General features: G+C 38.1%; 1 protein-coding gene across 2 annotated transcripts; it reads left to right on the forward strand.

Annotated features, from left to right (window-relative positions):
- Positions 1-312: 312 nt before the first annotated feature.
- On the forward strand, positions 313-20,350 carry LOC137198682 (transmembrane protein 252-like). 2 transcript variants are annotated; one of them, XM_067612564.1, is made up of 5 exons: positions 313-538; positions 7,630-7,783; positions 7,897-8,012; positions 18,491-18,818; positions 19,316-20,350. In XM_067612564.1, exons 4-5 carry the CDS (start codon positions 18,547-18,549, stop codon positions 19,557-19,559), a joined length of 516 nt encoding a protein of 171 aa, XP_067468665.1. In that variant the 5' UTR covers positions 313-538; positions 7,630-7,783; positions 7,897-8,012; positions 18,491-18,546; the 3' UTR covers positions 19,560-20,350. The 2 variants fall into 2 exon arrangements, with proteins under 2 accessions (XP_067468665.1, XP_067468674.1); XM_067612573.1 differs by lacking the exons at positions 313-538; positions 7,630-7,783; positions 7,897-8,012 and having other exon boundaries at positions 18,234-18,818.
- Positions 20,351-20,921: the final 571 nt, after the last annotated feature.

Below are 20,921 nucleotides of genomic sequence, written 5' to 3' on the forward strand. Positions count from 1 at the left end.
AAGATGGGAAAAAATTAGGTATATTTTATTAATGCTAGTGAACATCAGAGAACTCTGCAGTGAATTCGACAACGTAGTGAACAGAATATTGACGATCACCCAAAATAAGCTCACCCATACTTTTGCAGAAGGCTATAGGCCTGCCATTAATGTGAGTGAAATTTGAGTAGCCTAGGCTACATTTTCACACAGCTATCTCTGAGTTATGATCAATTTCATGTAATATTTAGGCTGAAGCCTGCTAGACGCTGGCAATATAAGAAATGGACAGCAAGTAACCTAATTTCAAATATTTATCCTGGAAACAACGTGATGATCACCTAGGCCAAATAAAGAGCTGCAATGGGAAATTTTGATATTTGAATGAGGGAGTTCACACATGCACATTGGTTGTAGCAGTAATACAAGCCGACTTCTCCCAACTTTCACTTGCACTTGGCATGCAAATCTGAAGATGGAGCTTTCAAGGAGGAAGTCCTCCAGAAGTTGGAGGAGTCAGGAATAAATGTGACAGAAGAAGAAGCACAGAGATTCAGAGGTAATGTTAGGTTGAATTGAAAAGTTAAAGACATAGTGGGTTATATGTTCTATGCAACCTTTTTTGTTGAAAATTGAATGAGCTTCGACTGAACTTAATGGCTAAATTGCTAGCTAGCATGATCTAGAAAATTACCAGCCTAGGGTTTGCTAGCTAATTAAAGTCAGCCATTTGGTGTCCATCCAAAAATACAGATTACAGTACATGACCAAAGGTATGGCTTTATAGACCACCTCTGCTATATGTTTTATCTAAAGGTTTTGTCTAAATGAGTTGAATCAAATGGCTTACTTGTTAGCTTGCTAAAAAAAAAGATTGCTATAGCCTAAGGCTAGCTAGCTAGCTAACCTAGGTGTGGTCACTCTGAAATAGCCTATGAGGGTCCACTTTAATACATCTCTGGAGGTCTCCACAATGTTTATGATTGCACCGAACATTACATGTGCAGTATGCCTCCATGAGGGTTATAAGTGCCATTAATTCGACATGTCATTAACTCTGCCAGGTGTAAGCTTGGAGGGAATCATGCGTTTGGTTGTGTGAATGTTTGTCTGTGTGTGTACACAGACAATACATTGAGCAGCCTTTGACTATAGACAGGTAAGTTGCATTGTAGAGAATTACAAACATGTCTTAATAGATATTATGAGGTATTATGGAATATAAAATTGAATATATTGTTGCCTTGGTTGCTAATCATAATTATGTGTTACTTTTGGGTTGATCTGTCTACTATTGGTAACACATGTTCCATCATCGTAAAAACAGAGATAAAACACAGGTTGCCAATAAACCATAGAAACAAAACAATAGGGTGACCGAGCTGATGCACAAGCCTATGCATATGTACATGCTCTTTATGGCATTTACTGTGACTTACCTTGATTGAGACAGCAGACTTTATTTTTCTATTTTTCACTGACATTCCTTGTTTCTTTTGAGACCTAAAGTTCATTGAGTAAGGAAGGAAATCAAAATATAAGATAAATAGATATTCTGCGTATCGGAACTTTGTCCAGTGGTGCTGGAGCTATTTGGAGAAGCACGTGAGGGTGGTGATTCCAGCATGCGCTGTACTCCAAGAACAGTACCCAGACCCCACAGGCACCTACACAGGCTTCAAGCTTCCTCCCATCTAACTCAAACTTTTTAAAGTCAAGTGTTTTTGTTTTGTTCTTTTACTCAAAATATTCAAAATAAATCAGTTTACAAAAGTCCATGCAAAGTCGGAAATAAGTTGATTCTTTCCAAGAGGCAAAGAGAAAGGCTCAGCTGAGTGGAGTAGATTGGATTCATTTGTTGTCTGGTTAGAAATGTAAAGACGTTTTGACTGTTAGTGTAAATGCATCGAGTGGTAGTGGCTGTAACCAACTTTGATGGTGATGCTTAAATGGAAAATCACATGTATTTGTGTACTGAGCTCCTCCACATATAAACCATAGGGCCATCCTTTCAGAACAGGAATTCAGAGCATCAGCCTTCTCTCTCAGGTCGCTTGCAGTCCCCGTTGCAGTCAGACACACAAGACAATCAGTTAAAATTGAAAAATTAATTAAAACTATGGCCATCTCCTCACCAGAGAAAGACAGTAAATTCAGCCCTTGTCGTACTGTCTGACACAAAGGAACACAAACATGAAGAATCCGTTCAAAATGTCATTTTGCGATGACTTGTGTGGGATTAGCTTCAACTGAACTCTTTCCCATAAAATAACCAAATGATGTGATTCAATCAGGAGGCTCATTATACCATTATATGTAAACTAAGCCTCCACCGTACTTTTCATGCCACCAAAATTAACTTGGCATCTCATCACCAAAGAGGAAGAAATACCTTTCTAGTTACTCGTAATGCTCCACAGCCTTCTAAAGCTCCCAAGGCATTCTTTGGGTCCTTCTCCCAATTAGATATTGCGGAACACAATTATGTAGATTACCAGTTCCAGTTGTTGGACTGCATGACTTTGAATTATGCAAGTTATGTAAAAGGACTTTGTAGAAATTCATCATGAACACATCATAAATGCTTACAAAACATTATGAATACCACATTGTCATACTCACTGTCCTTTTATGTTCTTGCAGCAAAGCGCATCATGTATCCCGGCACGGCGTCATCTTTGTCTGGGTCTCAAACTGAGAGTTAAGGGGGGGAGGGACAGGAATGCTGGCAAGTAGCCTAGGTCCTGGTACTTCCCAGGTGCCATCAGGACATCCTTGAACAGCAGCTCTAGGAGGCTGTCGATGTAGTCTGTGTGTTTATAATGATGCAGAGATATTTTATCCAGCAATCACACCTAAATCACATGAATGTTGTATTACTTATAGCAACTACAGCAATGCCTTTGAATATAAAATGTTATGACTCAAGTAGGCTTGTCTTTAAGACCTTCACACTGTAGTCACCTATCTTTCACTTGGGGTAGCTCATCTGAAAGCATGGATTTCCATCTCCATCAGTTGCCTGGGGACTGTCCGCATTCTCATTGTAATGGATAGCAGTGAGACGAAGTCTGAAACCAAAATCCCAATGAAATATCTAATTAATGTTTATGGAGGTCAAGGATTCTTTGAATATAAATCTAACTACAAATGTGATCAAACATAACAAATACACTTGCACACCTGCAAAGCATTCCAGTGAAGGATTGTCTAGATTCTTGGGACAGAACTTCAGAACAAGGCTGTGGTATGCCTCAATAGAAGAAGTTTGGTACTTTGGGCTCATTTTACTGATGTCCCTTGGAAGGCTTTTCTGGATGATGATACTGGAGAGCTTCTTGCATGCCTTTGTGTCTTTTGAAAAGATAAGCATATTATTCTTTGAATATAAATCTAACTATAAATGTGATTAAGCATAACAAAACACACTTGTACACCTGCAAAGTATTCCAGTGAAGGAGTAGTCTAGATTCTTGGGACAGAACTTCAGAACAAGGCTGTGGTATGCCTCAATAGAAAAGGTTTGATACTTTGGGCTCATTTTACTGATGTCCTTCAGAAGGCTTTCATGGAGGATGATACTGGAGAGCTTCTAGCATGCTTTTGTGCCTTGTGAAAAGACAAGCATACTATTTTCTCTTTTGCAGTGTAGTGGATAAAATTGCAGTGGTGATAACTGACTATCCCTGCCGCAATCTCTGTCTTAAATAACATATTCATCAAGGACAACAAATTTCCAATAAATCAGTAATACATTTATAGGGATTTGTAAAGCACAGTTATTTGAATTGAGCGACGCGAGTCCTGTTTGTGTGCTATGCTCACAGCTGACAAGGGAAGTTGATTTGACAGACAAATATTCAACGACAAGGACACTGTCACAGATGCAAAGCACCACTCTTTATTTGCACCCATGTTCTATAGTCTTGTGTTTAGAAGATTAGTTATTTAGGTCTATTTGCTCGCATGCACAGCTTGCATTATAAGCTATAATGTTTGGACATTGTCATTGGCTTTTTCAAAAGAAATTGTAAGTAGCTTAATAGCCTAGGTTGAATATTAAGGGCTCTCACTGAAGCGACAAGTCAGCACGTCCAAATGGAGTGCACCTATAGCTAACCGTGATCCTGTCAGTGAGTGAGTGAGTGAGTGAGTGAGTGATCATGTGAGTAAGTAAGTTTCACCTACAGCTCATGGAGAGGCTTCACCTCTAAAAAGGACTATGTTTGTTATGCTTCTTTATACATACTTGGCTTCAGCCATTCCCTTGCCTCTTCGCCATTGAGGGGTGGGTGCAGGCAAGTGGGAGACTTGTTGTTTTCATGGACATGAATGTTCTGGACATGACTGACCATCGAGGTCCACTTGGCAACCATTTCATTGCCTGATTGTGATGAGACAGCTGACCAGCACATGTGGTTTGTGACTCATGGTCGCCATGCAATCATAGCCTTGTAGTCCCGTTCTTTGCCAAGGGCATCAAGTTTCTTGGACACACCGGAACAAACAAATGGAAATATTATCAATATTTAAGTTATTTCCAAAATAAATAAGTATTTAGTTTTGCTAAATGTAGGTAATGAGATCATAACATACAGATGTCTCTGCTTTCACTTGGTGCAATTGCTGCAGCGTTAATGGTGCTGTGCCACGGTATTACTGCCGCAGTGAGAGAGGGAGAGAGGCAGGGGGAGCGCAAAGAGGCAATTATAACCATCTCTAGCTGCAGTCTGCACCAACAACCACCAGGTGGTACTTGTGAGCAGTCCAGACTGCAGTCTCTACCTTTTCTCTCTCTCTCTTACACACACACACACATACACGATTAATCACTGCAAATTTTGTAAAATCCCGAATGACTTTCATTTTATGTATAATGAATTTCAGATTACATTCATAAATTACAAAAGCACAGACAGCTATGACGACCATACAGCTATTACTTGACTACCACAAGAATTCAATTATCATATGGTTATCTATTTGGATAACTCTGTTGACTGGCTATTCTATTTTTGTTTAGAATGAAGGAAATGAATGAAACAAGTGGTAGACATGCCCTTCTGCACATGCCACACATCATAGAAGTGTAAAATGTCTGCTCTCTCCACCTTAGCCTGAATGGACTGTCAGACACCAAGCTCCTGAGGACACCTGCCTTCTCCAGTGTGTCAAGGCTTCGGATCAATCCCTCCTTCTCCATCTGGAGACTGTTCCCACTTTGTTGCTCTGAAAAATAATTAAATGACGATTCCAGTAAAACTGAACACAGGCCCTATTGATGGACATTCAGGTATGATATCTACACACAGAGACCATAATTTTGCAAATCAGTTCACTACTGAGCTTGCCCCATTCTCCTACAAGGCTACAGTATGGCTCCGGTAGAAAGACTATAGGAAACCATTACAGAGCCTTCAAAAACCATCTTTGTCAGAAGATGGTGCAAGCTCAATAGTGAACCGATTTGCAAAAGCATGGTATCTACCTGTAGATATTATAGAGAGAGTTGTAGCAAATGGTATTTTTTCATCTCATTCTCACCTGCACAAGTTGTACATCCAACTATTCTACAACTACTACTACTACTACTAATCTATTCCTTCCAAGATCCGTGGATGTGTATGAACAATACTTGGCACATTGACCTGATGTAGGCAAGGCAAGGCAGATTTATTTATATAGCACATTTCATACACAGAGGCAATTCAAATTGCCTTACAGAATGATAAAATATGCAATAAAAGTAAAGATTTAGGATAGATAGGAATGCACGCTGTGCTGAGAATATTGTACAAGAAGACCATACCTGGAGAGTCAGCACGCATGTCCCCATCCAGGTCCACATGATCTCAAGCTACCTCCTGTATGAGCAGCCTCTGCTCCTGTTTGAACAAACACTGGTAAATGTAATAGGTGGTTTTGCAGATGCCTCAGTGCATTCAGGAACTAGGAAGTTGAGTATATTGTTATAGCGGTAGTACAGGGCTCCAGAGTGCAACCTTTTAGAAGCATTTTGTGACTATTTTTGGACATGGTGCTTGTCAAATTTATAACTAGGCACACTTGAACGACTTGCAAATATCCCCTTAGCCCTGCCTTTTTTCCTTAATAGCTGTATACGCCATAAACCTCTCAGTCATTCAATATCCTGTTAACATCTCAATTGGCAAGAGCCCACATGGAGGCAGTTTCGTAGAAATAAGAACAACACAGCATATAACTTTATTTCCAAAAAGGATTTTGAAAGTCTCAGCACACTGGCGTGTAAAAAAATGGACCTATATTTGTGGTGCTGTAATATTATTCAGCACAATAAATATTTTTAAAAAATGTCTAGTGCTGGATGGAAAAAAAGTTAGTCTAGAGTCCTGTAGTAAACAACATGCAAGTAAAATTGTCCATTGTTTGAATACTAATTTTGTGATAATTGTACCTTGTTTGAGCAAATGATGACCCTGTAAAGGCAACGGCTGCAGACAGATGAAGGTTCCCCGCTGAAATGCTGTCCACATGTGGCTGAATCTACCACCTCTTCACTAGAGAGCATTGAGTGCAGGTTGTCTTTATACTGACTAAAGTGCCTTGGAAGAACTGTTCAACGGTGCATGTATGGTTGCAGAACAAGCACTTCTTGAAAAGGACAAGCAGGCAGTCTTCATAGACAATGTACTTTGTCATCTGATCAACAGGTGTATCAGAAATTCTTCAAGTTTATAATGAGAGAACAAGAGAACATAGATAAAAAGAAATTAGGGGGACAAAGTACTAATCAATCCAAAACATTCGCACTTATTTCTGATGGAACAGGATACTGTTTTGGTCCAATTTTATATCCAGTATAACAACCTTAATGTCATTATTACAGTCTGAAATTTGATGACTTTCCCAAAGTGACCCAAAATTTACAATAATGGAAATATTTCTAAATTTTGTATTTTTTGCGCAGCTGCTAGATATTTTTGTACATTGTGGCTGTTCTGGGTCAATTTTGACCCGCATTTATTGAAATTAATTACAGCTTCATCAGAGAGGAGCAAATCTCAAACCATAATTTGAACAGTATATGATGGAAGGGAAGCACAATAACATTGTCTAAATGGGAGGAGTATAGCTAATTTGGAAGACTGACAACACACAATTCCCCAAGAAGGCTTGGCTCAGTCATGAAGAGGCCAGGAGGGCTGGGAGGTTTATATGTAGCAACATCTTCATAAAAATTATGAAGAAACCTACGTCAGGTCACATGGGAAAACATTTTTAGAAGGGCTTGGAAAAATAGCATTTTACTGCTAAAACATACATACTTCAACCAAATTTGAATGTTTGGATTTGAATACATATATGGCACACTACTGGGAAACTACACAATGATATAAAAACCTCAAAAAAACAAAAACAAAAAATGGGCCCCCCCTTTAAAGCACTTATTGTTAAGTATCCTTAAGGAAACGGCTATGTAAGTTACAAAAGTTTGATAGTTTTTGATATTATGCAGCTGGTTATTCCTGATGTAATGATTTTGAAAACAGTGATTGATATAGAACACAATAATTAATACAAGTGTGTTATGTTATTACTTTCCTTGGATATATTCATTTAGTTGTTTTTTAATGGTAGGGGTTATCCTTGTTTCATTTTTTGTGTTAGCACACCTGGCATCAGTCCCTCAAATGCAAATTCAAAGCAGAGTGTGCACCTTTGATTCATGAAGATGAGGTGAAAAGGAGTGAGGAGAAGTTGGGGCAGAAGAGAACCAAAGAGTCCACAGAAGCTGCAAGAACCTGTTTCAGATCTATCAGGAGTGAGTGGATTCATGTAGCTACATACATTTATTAGAAAAGTTATTGTGCATAATAATATTTTACAGGAAGTGTCTGTGAACAGTAATTTAGGCTCTTTTTGTGTGTCCTGTAGCATCAGCTGTTTTTGTCAGACAGTGCTGCTGCAGCGTAATACAGTGAACGTAGGAATACGGACGTTCTACAGTTGAGAAAATGTTGTGCCGATGGAAAGGGCTTACTGACAGCAAGGTAAAGCAGTGAAAATATTCTAAATATAGCATATTCTTAAACTGATATAGATTTTTTTAAGTGGCTTAAATACATTTTGCTGCTGGTCCTATCCACAGCAGTACGTTGCTTAGCAGCTGTGCCGGTACTGCTGCAGGTAATACACTGACCATGGATAACTACCTCATACAACCCCACTTCAAAAAACCCGAACTATTCCTTTAAAGAAACTGATTCAACATGTTGGTCTTATCCATGCCCACAAAGCCAACTTTAATATCTAAATGACCAAATGACTGTAAGTCAACTTTAGTATTATACAAATCTTTCAGGCCTAGTATGGACGCACTATTGAGAAATTTGTTAGAATTTTTTTTTTTTAATTCAGAAAAAAATGTCGCTTCATTCTTAAATGTAGAGGAAAAAATCAGGCTGTCCAACAGGAAATTGTTAATGACATCTATTTTCAATATTTTGGAATGTCCTGAACTAAGAGAGGTGATACAGTCTAATAAATATTTATTTATATTTTTGAAAAAGCTTCAGCAGCTGTTAGATCATCATACATGTTGAAGGAACATTGTAAATCTAAGCTCAAGTTGATTGAACCCGTGCATCATGTTTTGAGGTCAGAAAGTGGACACAAAATAGGTACATACTCTTATGTGCTGATCACAGAGGTTTTAACACACTATTGTTCACATGAGGACATAGACGATGAAATTCAGGCCAACAGGTATATGGACAGAGATCCAGATTACTTAAGCAACTACTCTGATGGTGCTTACATCAAAGAACATCCCTTCTTCAGAGTTAATCCACATGCCTTACGTCTTCATTTCTATGAAGATAAATTTGAAGTGGTCAATCCCTTAGGGCTCAAAGCACACAAGCTTTGTACTTTCTATTATACTATATATATATATATATACACTATTGGCAACCTTGACAGCAAACATCAATCAAAACTTAACCATATCCATCTGGCTCTTTTAGTCTGTCAAACATTTGTGAAGCATGGTTTATAAACCATCTTAAAACCCATATTAGATGATCTTAAAAAACTTGAAGAGACTATTCATGCTGCACTAGCAACATTTTCAGCAGATAATCTTTCGGCCCACATGTTGGGTGGTTTTACTATATCGTTTAACTTGTACAGAATCTGCTGCTTTTGCATGGCAACATACACAGAAATGAAGGAAAGCTTCAATGAGGATGATTTTGTCTTGAGAAGCCCAGAGGCAGACAAGTATCATCTGAAATGTATTGAAAACCCTGAGCATAAAGTGACATGTGGATTAAATGGTCCTTCTCCATTAAATAAGAAGGATGTGACAAAAGCATCCAAAAGAATGCAACACAATGCATGACTTATTAGGAGTTGATCCACGCATAGTGAAGCTAGTTGTGTGCCAAGCACACAAAGAGAGACACATAAACATACAGGAATTTAATGAAGAACTACAACAACTAGCGATTGGTCAAAATGATTGAAAAAAACAGACCTGTACAATTTTCTGAGCGACTAATGCAGAACTCTGGAATTACAGGGTCTCTTTTTAGGCTCTTGCCTTCTTTAATGGCACACCATGTTCCACCCGATTGCAATTATTGAGATGTGTTCCTGACCTGCTGTGACATAGTTGACATTGTAATTGCCCCAAAAATAAAAAGGGAAAGTCTATTTTAACCTTACTTGTTTGTGAATTTTTCACAAAACTTAAGGATGTTTTTGAACACGTGATCAGTCTGAAATGTCACTATATGATACATTACTCAAGACTTACAGCCATGTACAGCCCTTGCATACGTTATGGTGCATGTGCTTTGAGGCAAAGCACCAATATTTTAAGACTGTTGCAAGTAGCTGCAGAAATCTTATTAATGTAGAAAAAACTTTAAGTGACAGGCACCAGATGCGACAATGCTGGGAGTTTTCCCAGGACAACATTCTTAATGAATTTGAGACAGTGACAGGAACAAGTACAGATACTCTGTTTTCATCGCCCCCATTAGAGCAACAGAGATGTCTTGCTAGTGTACACGGGAGTGAAGATACATTAAAAAACATGCAGTGCGTTTCAAGGGTCATTATTGACAGTGTAAAATATGCATATAAAGATCTTTAAAAGATAGATAATATTAACACACTGTGGCTTCTGTGCAGTAAGCTTCTTGTCCCAATGTCTTATGATTTGCACCTGCATGTATGTACAGTAAAAGTTGATCCTCAATGCAGTGTAATTAAACCAAGAAATGGACTTTCAGTCCCTTGATGTGTACAATATTAATGATAAGATGTATGTTAGCCTTAGAAACATTTGAAATGTTTACGGGAATTGTGACTTAAAAACAGAAAAAGTAAGAAAAATAGGGGAGAAAAGCTATTGTTCAGTGGAATGTGTTATGCTGTGTTGATACCTTTTACATTATTCTGAAAAACACTGTAATACATAAAAAAGGGAAAAAAGAAAGGAAGCTATAAGAAAGCGTGGGTAGGGGGAGCTATTGCATTATGTCAATTTTAATGTGATGTATTGATACTGCCGGGGAAGTAGGAAAGGGGAAAAAGTAAAAAAAAAAAACAAAACATAGCCTTTTATATTTGTGAGACACTTTTAAAGGTTTACATCTTCATAGGAACCAATGGTCTTTGGGCTGAAATCCACAGACAGGGTTGAAAAGTCTGAAAGTATTGAGAGATAGATTAAAGCATTGTTGGTTTTGGTCTTTTCGTGGGACTTGTTGACAATAAGAAAAGTACAGCATAACACCAGACTTATCTTCTAAAGGAATACCAGCGATCTCCATAGATTTCCATGAGACAGATTTAAAAAGGATCAAAATTTAGGTAGCAGGGCCAAGATATACTGACTTTTAGAATCAAACTCCAAAACAACCGGTCTTACAATTCCCATAATGCAACTCAATAGCCCTCCCTGCTTCCTTGTGCTCAATTCTTTCAGGCTCCATGCTTCCAGTTTGTAAGCATGCATCATCAGACGTTAAAGCAATGCTCCCTACAGAGCTACAAAAGACATTATACAACTGTTTTCACTAGATACTAACCATGCCAAGTAAAACTGACCAACATACAGTATGTAAAATCCAAGAACGTCAATATTGGACAATTGTGCAAAACTCTGGATTCATTCAATGACAAAGATTTTTGTGTCTGGAGGCAACATTTTTAAAATTCATGCTCTCTAAAATGTATACACATGTCTCAATGGTAAGGGCAAGGTTACAGAAACATTGTGCTTAAACTGCAGTCAAGGTATAGTTATGATTAGCCGACTGAAACACTTGGTTAAGGTTAGGAAAAGATCATAGTTATAGTCAATGAAAGAGGTCATTAAAATGTTCATTACAGGCCTGTGACAGGATGCGAACTCAGACATACTACACACCCATCCACCACTTCAACCTCCACATCCTTACTTTGTGCCTTGCTACATGTACAGCACATGATATCTTGCACTGGCACTGAATGGTTCCACTGGACATAACTCCTATGATACAGGGCTGGTAAAATTAGGAACTAGTAAGTAAAGAACGAGTAGCTCAAAATTGCATTTAAGTACAGTACAAATATACATATGTATGTATATATATGATCCATCATTGGTGTGTCAACCACTGGCTTACTTCCTGGAAACATGAGAAAAAGACTGAGTGGCTAAGTGAACACAGTAGAAGGCCATATAGCTCATACAGACCTTCCTCAGCCATCAACTCTATCAACGGGCACGATTACAGAACTTGTGCTGTATCATGACCTAAGTGTAAGTACAGACTCAGCGGGGGGTCGTAGACAGGATTTGGATGACACACGCACACACACAGCCCCCCCTCCTAGTGTGCTGCTATATCAGGCAGCCAGGCGGGGAGTCAGGGAGCAGTAACAGGGCTATTAGGACTCCCAGGGACCCTATCGATCTCTGCATTGATCCCCTCCTGCCTCGGCTGGTCCAGACAACTGCGAGGGTTTATATAGCTACTACAGGAAAGAGCAATGTAACACTACAGGCAAGTGCACATGTAACACCAGAGGATGGACATGACAAGAGCAGTAAGAGAAGGAGGTTTTAGGTAGAGATTGAAGGTTGGAGTATCAGTGGGAGTGAGAGAGTGAGAGAAAGAGAAGATTTCAAAAGTTTAAAACCTTATTGTCATTTCTTCCTTCCCTTTCCTGCACTTTGTTTCTGTGTAACAAGGTTTTGAGATCCTTTCTTAAAGCAACACAGTCAGTCAGATATATCTTTGTTATCTGTAATAGCATCTCCAAAGTGATAAAATGACACCATAGCTGGAGAGTAAATGAATGGTTTTACAGCATAGAGATGTTATCCAACACTTGGAACTGATGAGATTTATAATCTGTGACAAAACAGGAAAAAATCTAAACCACAATCCCCAGTGTGACAGAGCATCATGGTTATCAAAACCAGGCAGGCTGGAACCTTCGTGCTGCCTCCAACTGGATCACATTAAAGTTACATATGTGACTAAAGGACTGAGAGATAGTTTTTCTCCACATGATGAACCTATTGGACCTGCTGTGTTAGAAGAAAGGGATTTATGTTAGTTATATATTTCATAGATAGATAGATAGATCGATAGATAGATACATAGATAGAGTATACCCCTTTATATATCTTCCTCATCAGAAAGTGTTTAGCAAGCAGAAAGCTTACTCACTATCCACTGTTGTTAGTGAAAATAATAATACAATGTCGCCCCCACTGGACCTCTTATGGTACTACTACTGCAAATAACTGCCCATCGTGCACATACTGTACTATATAAACATAAACTGTCCATGTATATATATTACACAATCATCTAAACAACAAACTAACAACTGATAATAACTCTCTCTGTGTGACTTGTGTCCAGAATTGGGGACCATATAAAGAGTGTAGTTGTGTACTGCCGAGTGTGCAGTCTGACCCTGATGAGTATTAATGACAGAGGGGATGGCAGGCACTCATCAGAGTCCAGCTGATTAATAACCGGCCCTTCACACCTTCACTCACAACTAATGGCTCTCTGTCTTACTCTGTCTATAATTATCACTCAATAATGAGGTCTAAAAGAAGCCAGAGTGTATGTGTGTATATGTGTGAGAGAGCAAGAGAGAGAGAGAGCTTAATTTGTGGGTTTATAGACTGCACAGTGAATGTAATACATGTTTACATATGCACAACTTTTTGCCAGGTAATATAGACATATTTCTCACATTACACGTAGTGTGATATGTGCTTATTACAAAGGCTGCATCCAGTCCACATTCCTACTTTAAAGCGTCAGCACACTCGAATTAGAAGACATTGTAAACAGTTTTCACTGGAACTACTTTTTACCAAAGACATAGTGACCATAAAAACTGTAGTGTTTTGTGAATTATCCAGGGTGTTTCTAAAAAAAAAGAAGAAGAAATGTTAGGGTGTTCAAGTGGCCATGAACCACAATATCCTCAGTTTGAGTCTGACTGGGATCTGTTGACTCTTGAATAAAGGCATAAAAAGATGTTGAATTGTTGTGAGCACCACAAGCAAAATGACATTTACTCTGTTGTACTGGGGTGGAATGGTGACAGATGAATAATCTGAATAACTGAGTGAAGGAACATAAGAAATGCAGATGCCTCTATACAGGACATGAGGAGTCACTGAATGGTTTGATCAGTATGAAAATTATGCAAAGCATATATTATGGCCTTCACAGCCACCAGATCTCAACCCAGTAGAACACCTATGGGACATGTTGGACCAACATAACAGTGCTCTTCACCACCATCACAAAAACCTCAAATGAGTTAATATCTTTTAGATCAGTGGTAGGCAAATAGCAGCCAATGGGCCAAATCTAGCCCTCCAGCAAAAATATTTGGACCCTGTTGAAAGCTGAATTTTTGACTTTCACAGTTTACATGAACTTCTTCATAACTGTTCACAAATACCGTAGATAACAAAATAAATACAAGCCTTGTGTAAATCCTAATGAATATAACATTGATACATCTAATACTGTCCCCACACATGTGTTATCTGAATGGTGCATGATGCTAACACTGTTAACACTGTTTTAATTCCACCACTTTAGCATATTGGACCAGATATGTTCTTCACAAACACAAATGGGTGGCAGTCTAACAGAAATGGTGTGTTGATGCCATTTTTTAAGGCAACAACAGACTTGCAATCAACTATAAATGACGTAGGATGCTTTTTAGTACATCTCTAGTCTAGCAGCAACACAGGATATATATTTTTGTATGAGTCATTTTTAACCAAATGAGAATTACAATTTTATTTTCAAATGAATTAAAAGAAATAAACAATACAAATATGCCTGTCTCTCTTCTGCACCAGTTAACAGCCCCCAATGAAAGATCTAGAAACAGCCAGACAAATGTAGAATTTATGTCAAGGAGTATTGAAGCTGTCCTGGCAGCTCTTAGTGGCCCAACACCTTAAACACACTTTATGTTAGTTTTTCCTTTGATTTATCACCAATGTGGGGAACTGACCCCTCATGCTTTTTATTCACGTGGCACCTACAACGAATGTGTGAAAAAAGGTCACTGTAATCTTCTAGCTACTGTGTGGAGCAGCCGTAAACCTCAATAATACCAGAGATAATGTCAACTAATCTGTGTATGATAGGGACCCTCATAATGGGTGTACAGATGTTTTGTCAGATTATGAGGGTCTCTCTCAAGTTTTTCTTTTTTCTGTTTTCAGTTTTCAGGAGTGTGCCAAACAGGTGCATATCAGACAACCAACAGCTTCTTCCAATCTGGGCACCAAAGCCCCAAAAACACACATACACACTCACATACAATGATTTCATACAAATAAAACCAGCCTCCTGAGGAAAAGAGGAAAACACTTTGAAATCGGATTTCTCACCTGCAGTGGATCTGTTATACCCTGAAATCCCCACGAGCAGTATTGCATTCCCTGATGAATATTACACCACAGCGTAGGTGAACACTTGTTTCAGATTATTTGCTGACTATCTACTATTTTCACAGAGCATATTAAGTGCAACTCTGCTGTTCTCTTGCAGGTCACGCATGCATGCTATCAGTCCAGATAATTTGTGATAACAGCACTCAAGATAGAAGTGTTAGAAAATACACTATCTTCAGCACAGGGAAGTGTTCTGCTAATGTTACCATTATCATCTTCAAAATAGACTAAAGTACCTGTCCCACTGAAAGTGCCACAGTTTTCCATCTCACAAGGCGGTACATCAGACTGCTGAATATGTAGCTCAGCCACAAAAATTTATAATCTGCTTAACAGTTATATAGTGCCACTGTTAACAGTCATTACGTGATAATTTCTCGCCATTAAGAAACCGATATCTGACGTGGGCATCAGACACAGTGGTGTGTTAACCTGTCGGAAAAAAACATCACCGTGGTGCAATATCTAGATAATACCCAGGCTGAGCTCAGGGGATTAACTTCACACCGATAAGACCGATAAGATTCATAAAACCATTTCACTCTCAGAGTGCCAATAAGAGCTCTGATAGCTGTGCTGCATTCACAACAAGTGTGGATGGATTTCATTCATAACACCATTACAGAACATTCATAATGAAGAGTCATTAAATGATGTCTTATGATGATGTTGACTAATAAACAGAGAGCAAGGTACACAGTGGAGGCCAGGGACAAATCAGTGAAAGAAAGTCACAAGTTGCGCAAGAGAATATCTATCTATCTATCTTTGATGTAGCTCAGTATTCACACACTTTATATGCAGTGCAATATAAAGAAAACACAATTTACACAACATTACCACTGTACAAAAGTTATGATTGGTCTGAGTTTTTCCTAGATGCAATCAAAGCACTTGTGCCAGCCTCAGCAGCATAGAAAGATATTTTGCAACTTTGAAAATAAAGAAATATCTAGTGCATGTGCAAATAAAAACAATGCAAAAGCCTTGTTGGAGAGGATAATATAAAAAATGTTGACAGAAAACTTCAAAGCCAAATGTTTTAAGCACATGGCCTTGTTCCAGGTGAGGTGCACTTACAGCATAGTTCATTATTCAGCTTTATGTAACTAGGAAGTCATATTTTCACAATAAAGTGTGTTTGAACATTACAGCTTGTAATGGGTATCAAGGCCAAAGTGCATGAAAAGCATTCAGAGATATTGTTCATTGAACAGGATTTACATAATCTTAGATTTGAGAAGAAAGAACAAGAAACAAAGAAAAGATTCAAATAGGAAATAAGAAAAAATAACTATATTAATATGTATAGAATTGCACAAAAATGAGTTAACATCATATTACAGCCACTTGAAGAGTTTTTCCCCAAATTTAATAGTGTGAATTAATCCTACTACATGTACATTTCTCATATAAAATGAAATTTACAAATAGACAGGATAATCATAAATGCACAATGTTCAGAGAAGCCGGTAAAATATCTTTCATTTCAAATTGTGCTGATTTATCTTATTTCTACACTGTCATACTGTGTACACGTGAACCATTTTCAGGCTCCTGAAAACAGGTTTATGGAAACAGGTTTATGGAAACATTACCTTATGACTGTGCTGTGTCAAAGCTCACGCCAACTGTTTTGACAAAAATGTTGTGCAATGCTGTTACATTTTATCAGCACACAATGTCTCATACTGTAGGCTCCCTGCCAGCTGTGTCGCTGGTGCTGATGACTAAGTAACAGCCATCAAATTAAAAATGTATCTCTATACATGGCCATGGATGATGTATCTCTTGCTTAAAGTCTACTCAAATATACTTATTTTTGTTGTTTTTACATGTTTGCATGGATCATCTGCCTCAGTCAAGTGTTCAGTGTTTTAAGCCACTGTCTGGTAATAAATTTGGCCTGAATAATTGGCAATACTTGAAATTTATCAACCTCATTTTACTGCTCCAGTAAAAAATGTAAATTATAATCCTCTGCCTTTTTGAAGTATCATAAATAATTATTTTTTTCAGTTTTGTGGCCAAACTCAAAGCTGTGAAGGCATGGTGCTATGTATGCAATTAGGTGGAAAGTGGGTAAATTTACAAAAGGGTGCATGACAAAGGGTAAAATGTGGTCAGATGCAAATTTAAACATTTGCTAATTTACAGATATTTTTGCAACGTACTAGCATACATTTTAAAATAATAAGAAAAATTTTCATGGCAAATAAAAAGACAGTATGTGCAAAAGATATACTGTATCATTTACAGTACTTTTTGGACTGTTTTTATATTTTGTGGCACTTGAAACAAGTTAATTCAGAAATTAACACCTATATTTAGTCATTCACTCATTCATTGGTAGTCAGCTACCTGCTAATTGTGGTTATCAGGGGATATGACAATATTCACAGTCAGCAGTAAACCAGGATCAGTAATTCCTCTTTCTCCTGAACTGCTTTACCTTTCACTTTGTTGTTGTTTTTTTAACCGTGATCTCTGGATTCAAGTGAGATTTAAACCTTTTTACCCATTGCAATTGTCTCTGAAACTAAAAAAGGGATACCTTTAAATAACATAAAGTAATTTAAATGAATTAACATGATTTTAGCACTGGTATTGATTAGACTGCATTACTATTATAGATACTCTAAAACATATATAACCGTTTTTGAAGACATGAAAGTAACCAGTATTTCACAAATGGAAAAGTCAGAAAAAAGTTATTTACTTAATTTTGTGTAGCAGATTTCTTACTGTCTTTCTTATATCTTTAATCATCTAGGGGCCCCTCAGATTTATCTACAATATGTACCACTGACTGACTTACAACTTTCATCATCAGAGAGAAGGCTTTTTTCCCACTCCTGACACTCCTCACAGTAGAAACATTGGTACAACAGTAGTAGTAGAGTAGAGGCTGGTGTACAAACAGAAATGAATGACAATATTGTAAGAAAACATATACAATATGTCTCTAACAGTTGAAAATATTGTACATTAATAAGCACTCACGTGTCCTTATCCTCTGTCCAACTACACTATAATGTGCTAAACATTTGCAATTAATTCACAAATCCAGAATGACATTCAAGTCCATTTCTAGACAATCTGAAGAATTTACTGAATATGTTAACCATCAACTACGGTCCATTGTCATTGATTTATTAGCTCTCGGCTCAAAGAGTTTTCTCTTTCTTCCTTGCTACCTCCTCTATCTCTTTCATCGTATTCTGACCCCAGATTAATACTGTGTTAATATACAACCGAGGGCAGTAACATCCCAGCCACCTCCCCTTCTGTCTGCAGAGGCAAGGACACTTTCACAGGCTGACACACCTTCAACTACAGTTAATTTGTTGGTACTCAAACTTGGTGAGAGGATTTATATGTGGTATAAGCAAGTCTAGCTTGGACTCATCCTGAACAGGCACTAAACCGATCAAACTACAAGACTCCCTAGAAACTCCATGTTTGATAAAAGTATCATCAAGACTTGTAAAGGTACTTCTCTCCACCTGAAAACAGAAAAAAAGGACAAGTGCATCTGGAAACGCCAATAAAGACAACAACAAGTGAGGTAAATGAACATGGATGTGAAGAAGACGATGTTGTCTCTGGCCCGTTTGGTGCTGCCTGGCATGGGATTTGGATTGACATGCATGGGGATCTACTTGGTGTCCCTGCCGAACGAGCCCAAGTACACTTGGAGTATCATCCCTGCATATATTATGGTTGTGGTCGGCTTCCTCGTGACCCTCGTCGGGGTCTTCTGGACCATCTGCCACAGCATGAAGAGCAAGATGTACCAGAGAGGAGGACACCAACAGCACATCCATGTTTACACCATTGAGAGGTAAGACTACCTGTGACCATCCTTTAAAAATTGTGTAAAAACACTGTATTACAAAGCACCTGGGAAAGCTTTACAAGAAAGAGAATCAATGTCACAACATCCACATTTTTTAGGGAAACAACCTGGTTTTGTAGATAAAAGGGAATACTTATTCAATTTGCTTCTTGGTAATTAAATTACTTTTGCAAAATACTTACTATAAATATTTGAAAAAATATTAAACTAAACAAATTAAGTTATTCTTCCTCCTTGGAAGAGAGGAAGAATAACTTGTAGCACAAAAAATGTTTGCTTTTTGTTTTAGCATCAAATCTCTACAAATAGAAATTCTCACATATATTTTTTATGTACTCTACATGTCATTTCAACTATTATTCTTTTTTTTACTGTGCATTATTAACATCTGGCAAGGGACAGAATAACTCTGACTCATTTACAGTTCAATAGAATAAAACTAAACTAAACTAATGCCGCTGCTATTTTCCCCATCTTTTCAGACCCAGCTCCTTCCCTCCATCGTACGAGGAGTCCCAGAGCAGCCATGTCTCTCTGGATACAGTCCCTGAGTTTGTGGTCACAGTCGAGGGGGTGGATGTGGTGATGAGCCTGGCTCCTCCACTCTACACTCAGGACAGCTCAGAGGTCCCAGACTGCACGTGGAGCTGGGAGCAGCCTCCCAGTTACAGTCAGGTGGAGCAGGTGGATGCAGAGGAGCAGAGGGAGGCTTTGTCTGGACACTGAAGGAAAACATGATTTTGACTACCTGGTTGAGAGAAAAGGGAGGAATTCCGATTGTAGATGGACATGACTAAGAAAGAAAGTTCCAGAAAAATGGGAGATGCCTCCAAATGTGGTTGGATCCTTCAGTGGTCAAATAATGGACCACAGAGACATGTTGACATCAGCTTTTTGCTGTGAATCCAAACCTCTGAACTCTAATGTGTGAGCTGACCCTATGTCAGGCCTTCTTCAGCTTGAAGGTCTTCATAGAGGTACAGTGTGTTGGGTTAAATAGTGTTTTTTTTGTTGAGAGCATGCAGAGAGCAGCACATTTGAGTTACAAAACTGCTTGTTAGCATGATATAGTATTAATCTGGTTGGATGCATGGACATTTGGATTGACAGAGAGCACTGTGTCACTTTTACTGTAGCTCCAGTTTCTGTACTGTTATGTATGTTCACAAGTAACATTAAATACCTCTGTGTGCACAGATGTGAATGTCCCTGTTTCAGGGTGATTTGTCATATGAAATAAAAATATCAAGTTGCTAAAGCTGCGCTGTGTCATATATATTGCAAATACATTTTGTGTGCAAACCTCTGGGAGACTTGTTTTGCATTATGCAGTATAACAATATCTTTCCTCTTTTCATTTTAAAATAATATAGAGATCAGAGGGACAGCTTCATACCAGGCAGTCTGACTTTATTTCAAAGTAGGTCCAGCCAACACAACTTGGCTAAGCTGACTATATTTTGGGTTGATTCTAATTGAAAATAATCTTTCCTGATTGCGCCGCAACGATTATGAAACTGAACTGCAAGCATTAAATAAGTTAAATAAGAGAAGAAAGAGTGGGACAACATGCCAAAAATGTCCCCAGCCAGACTTGAACCAGAAAAATTTTGATTACATGGCCACTACAGTAGATTTTAATGCCAAATCAGACTTTTTAAGTTACTTGTAATCGTGTCAGCGGTTCATTTAGTATATTATTATATTAGTGTACTGTGGTTCTTGAGCCAATTATGTCTTTGCCTCCAAACAAGTCTGTGCTAAATTTGTTCATGTTTACTGTGCTGTTCTGATAGATTATCTTGCTCAAACACACCTGACAGCTGAGTCTAAAAGTTCACCACAATTAAATTACAGGTGGGGCAACTATGTTCTGTAACTTGTTTTGCAGCTGATTTGTTTTCATGCACAAATTAAAATAGCAGTAGTTGGCACTTTTGTAATTCACCACCAATCACACACCTACCTACAATATTTGATATTAGACTCTGAAACAATTCAAGTTAAAACATAAAGCATCACCTTAGCAAGTGATAAACTGTCATTGATCCTCATCCAAATAACCCCTGACATTATAAAACAGTTGGA

The sequence above is a fragment of the Thunnus thynnus genome, chromosome 2 (genome assembly GCF_963924715.1).
Source record: "Thunnus thynnus chromosome 2, fThuThy2.1, whole genome shotgun sequence".
Taxonomy (NCBI): domain Eukaryota; kingdom Metazoa; phylum Chordata; class Actinopteri; order Scombriformes; family Scombridae; genus Thunnus; species Thunnus thynnus.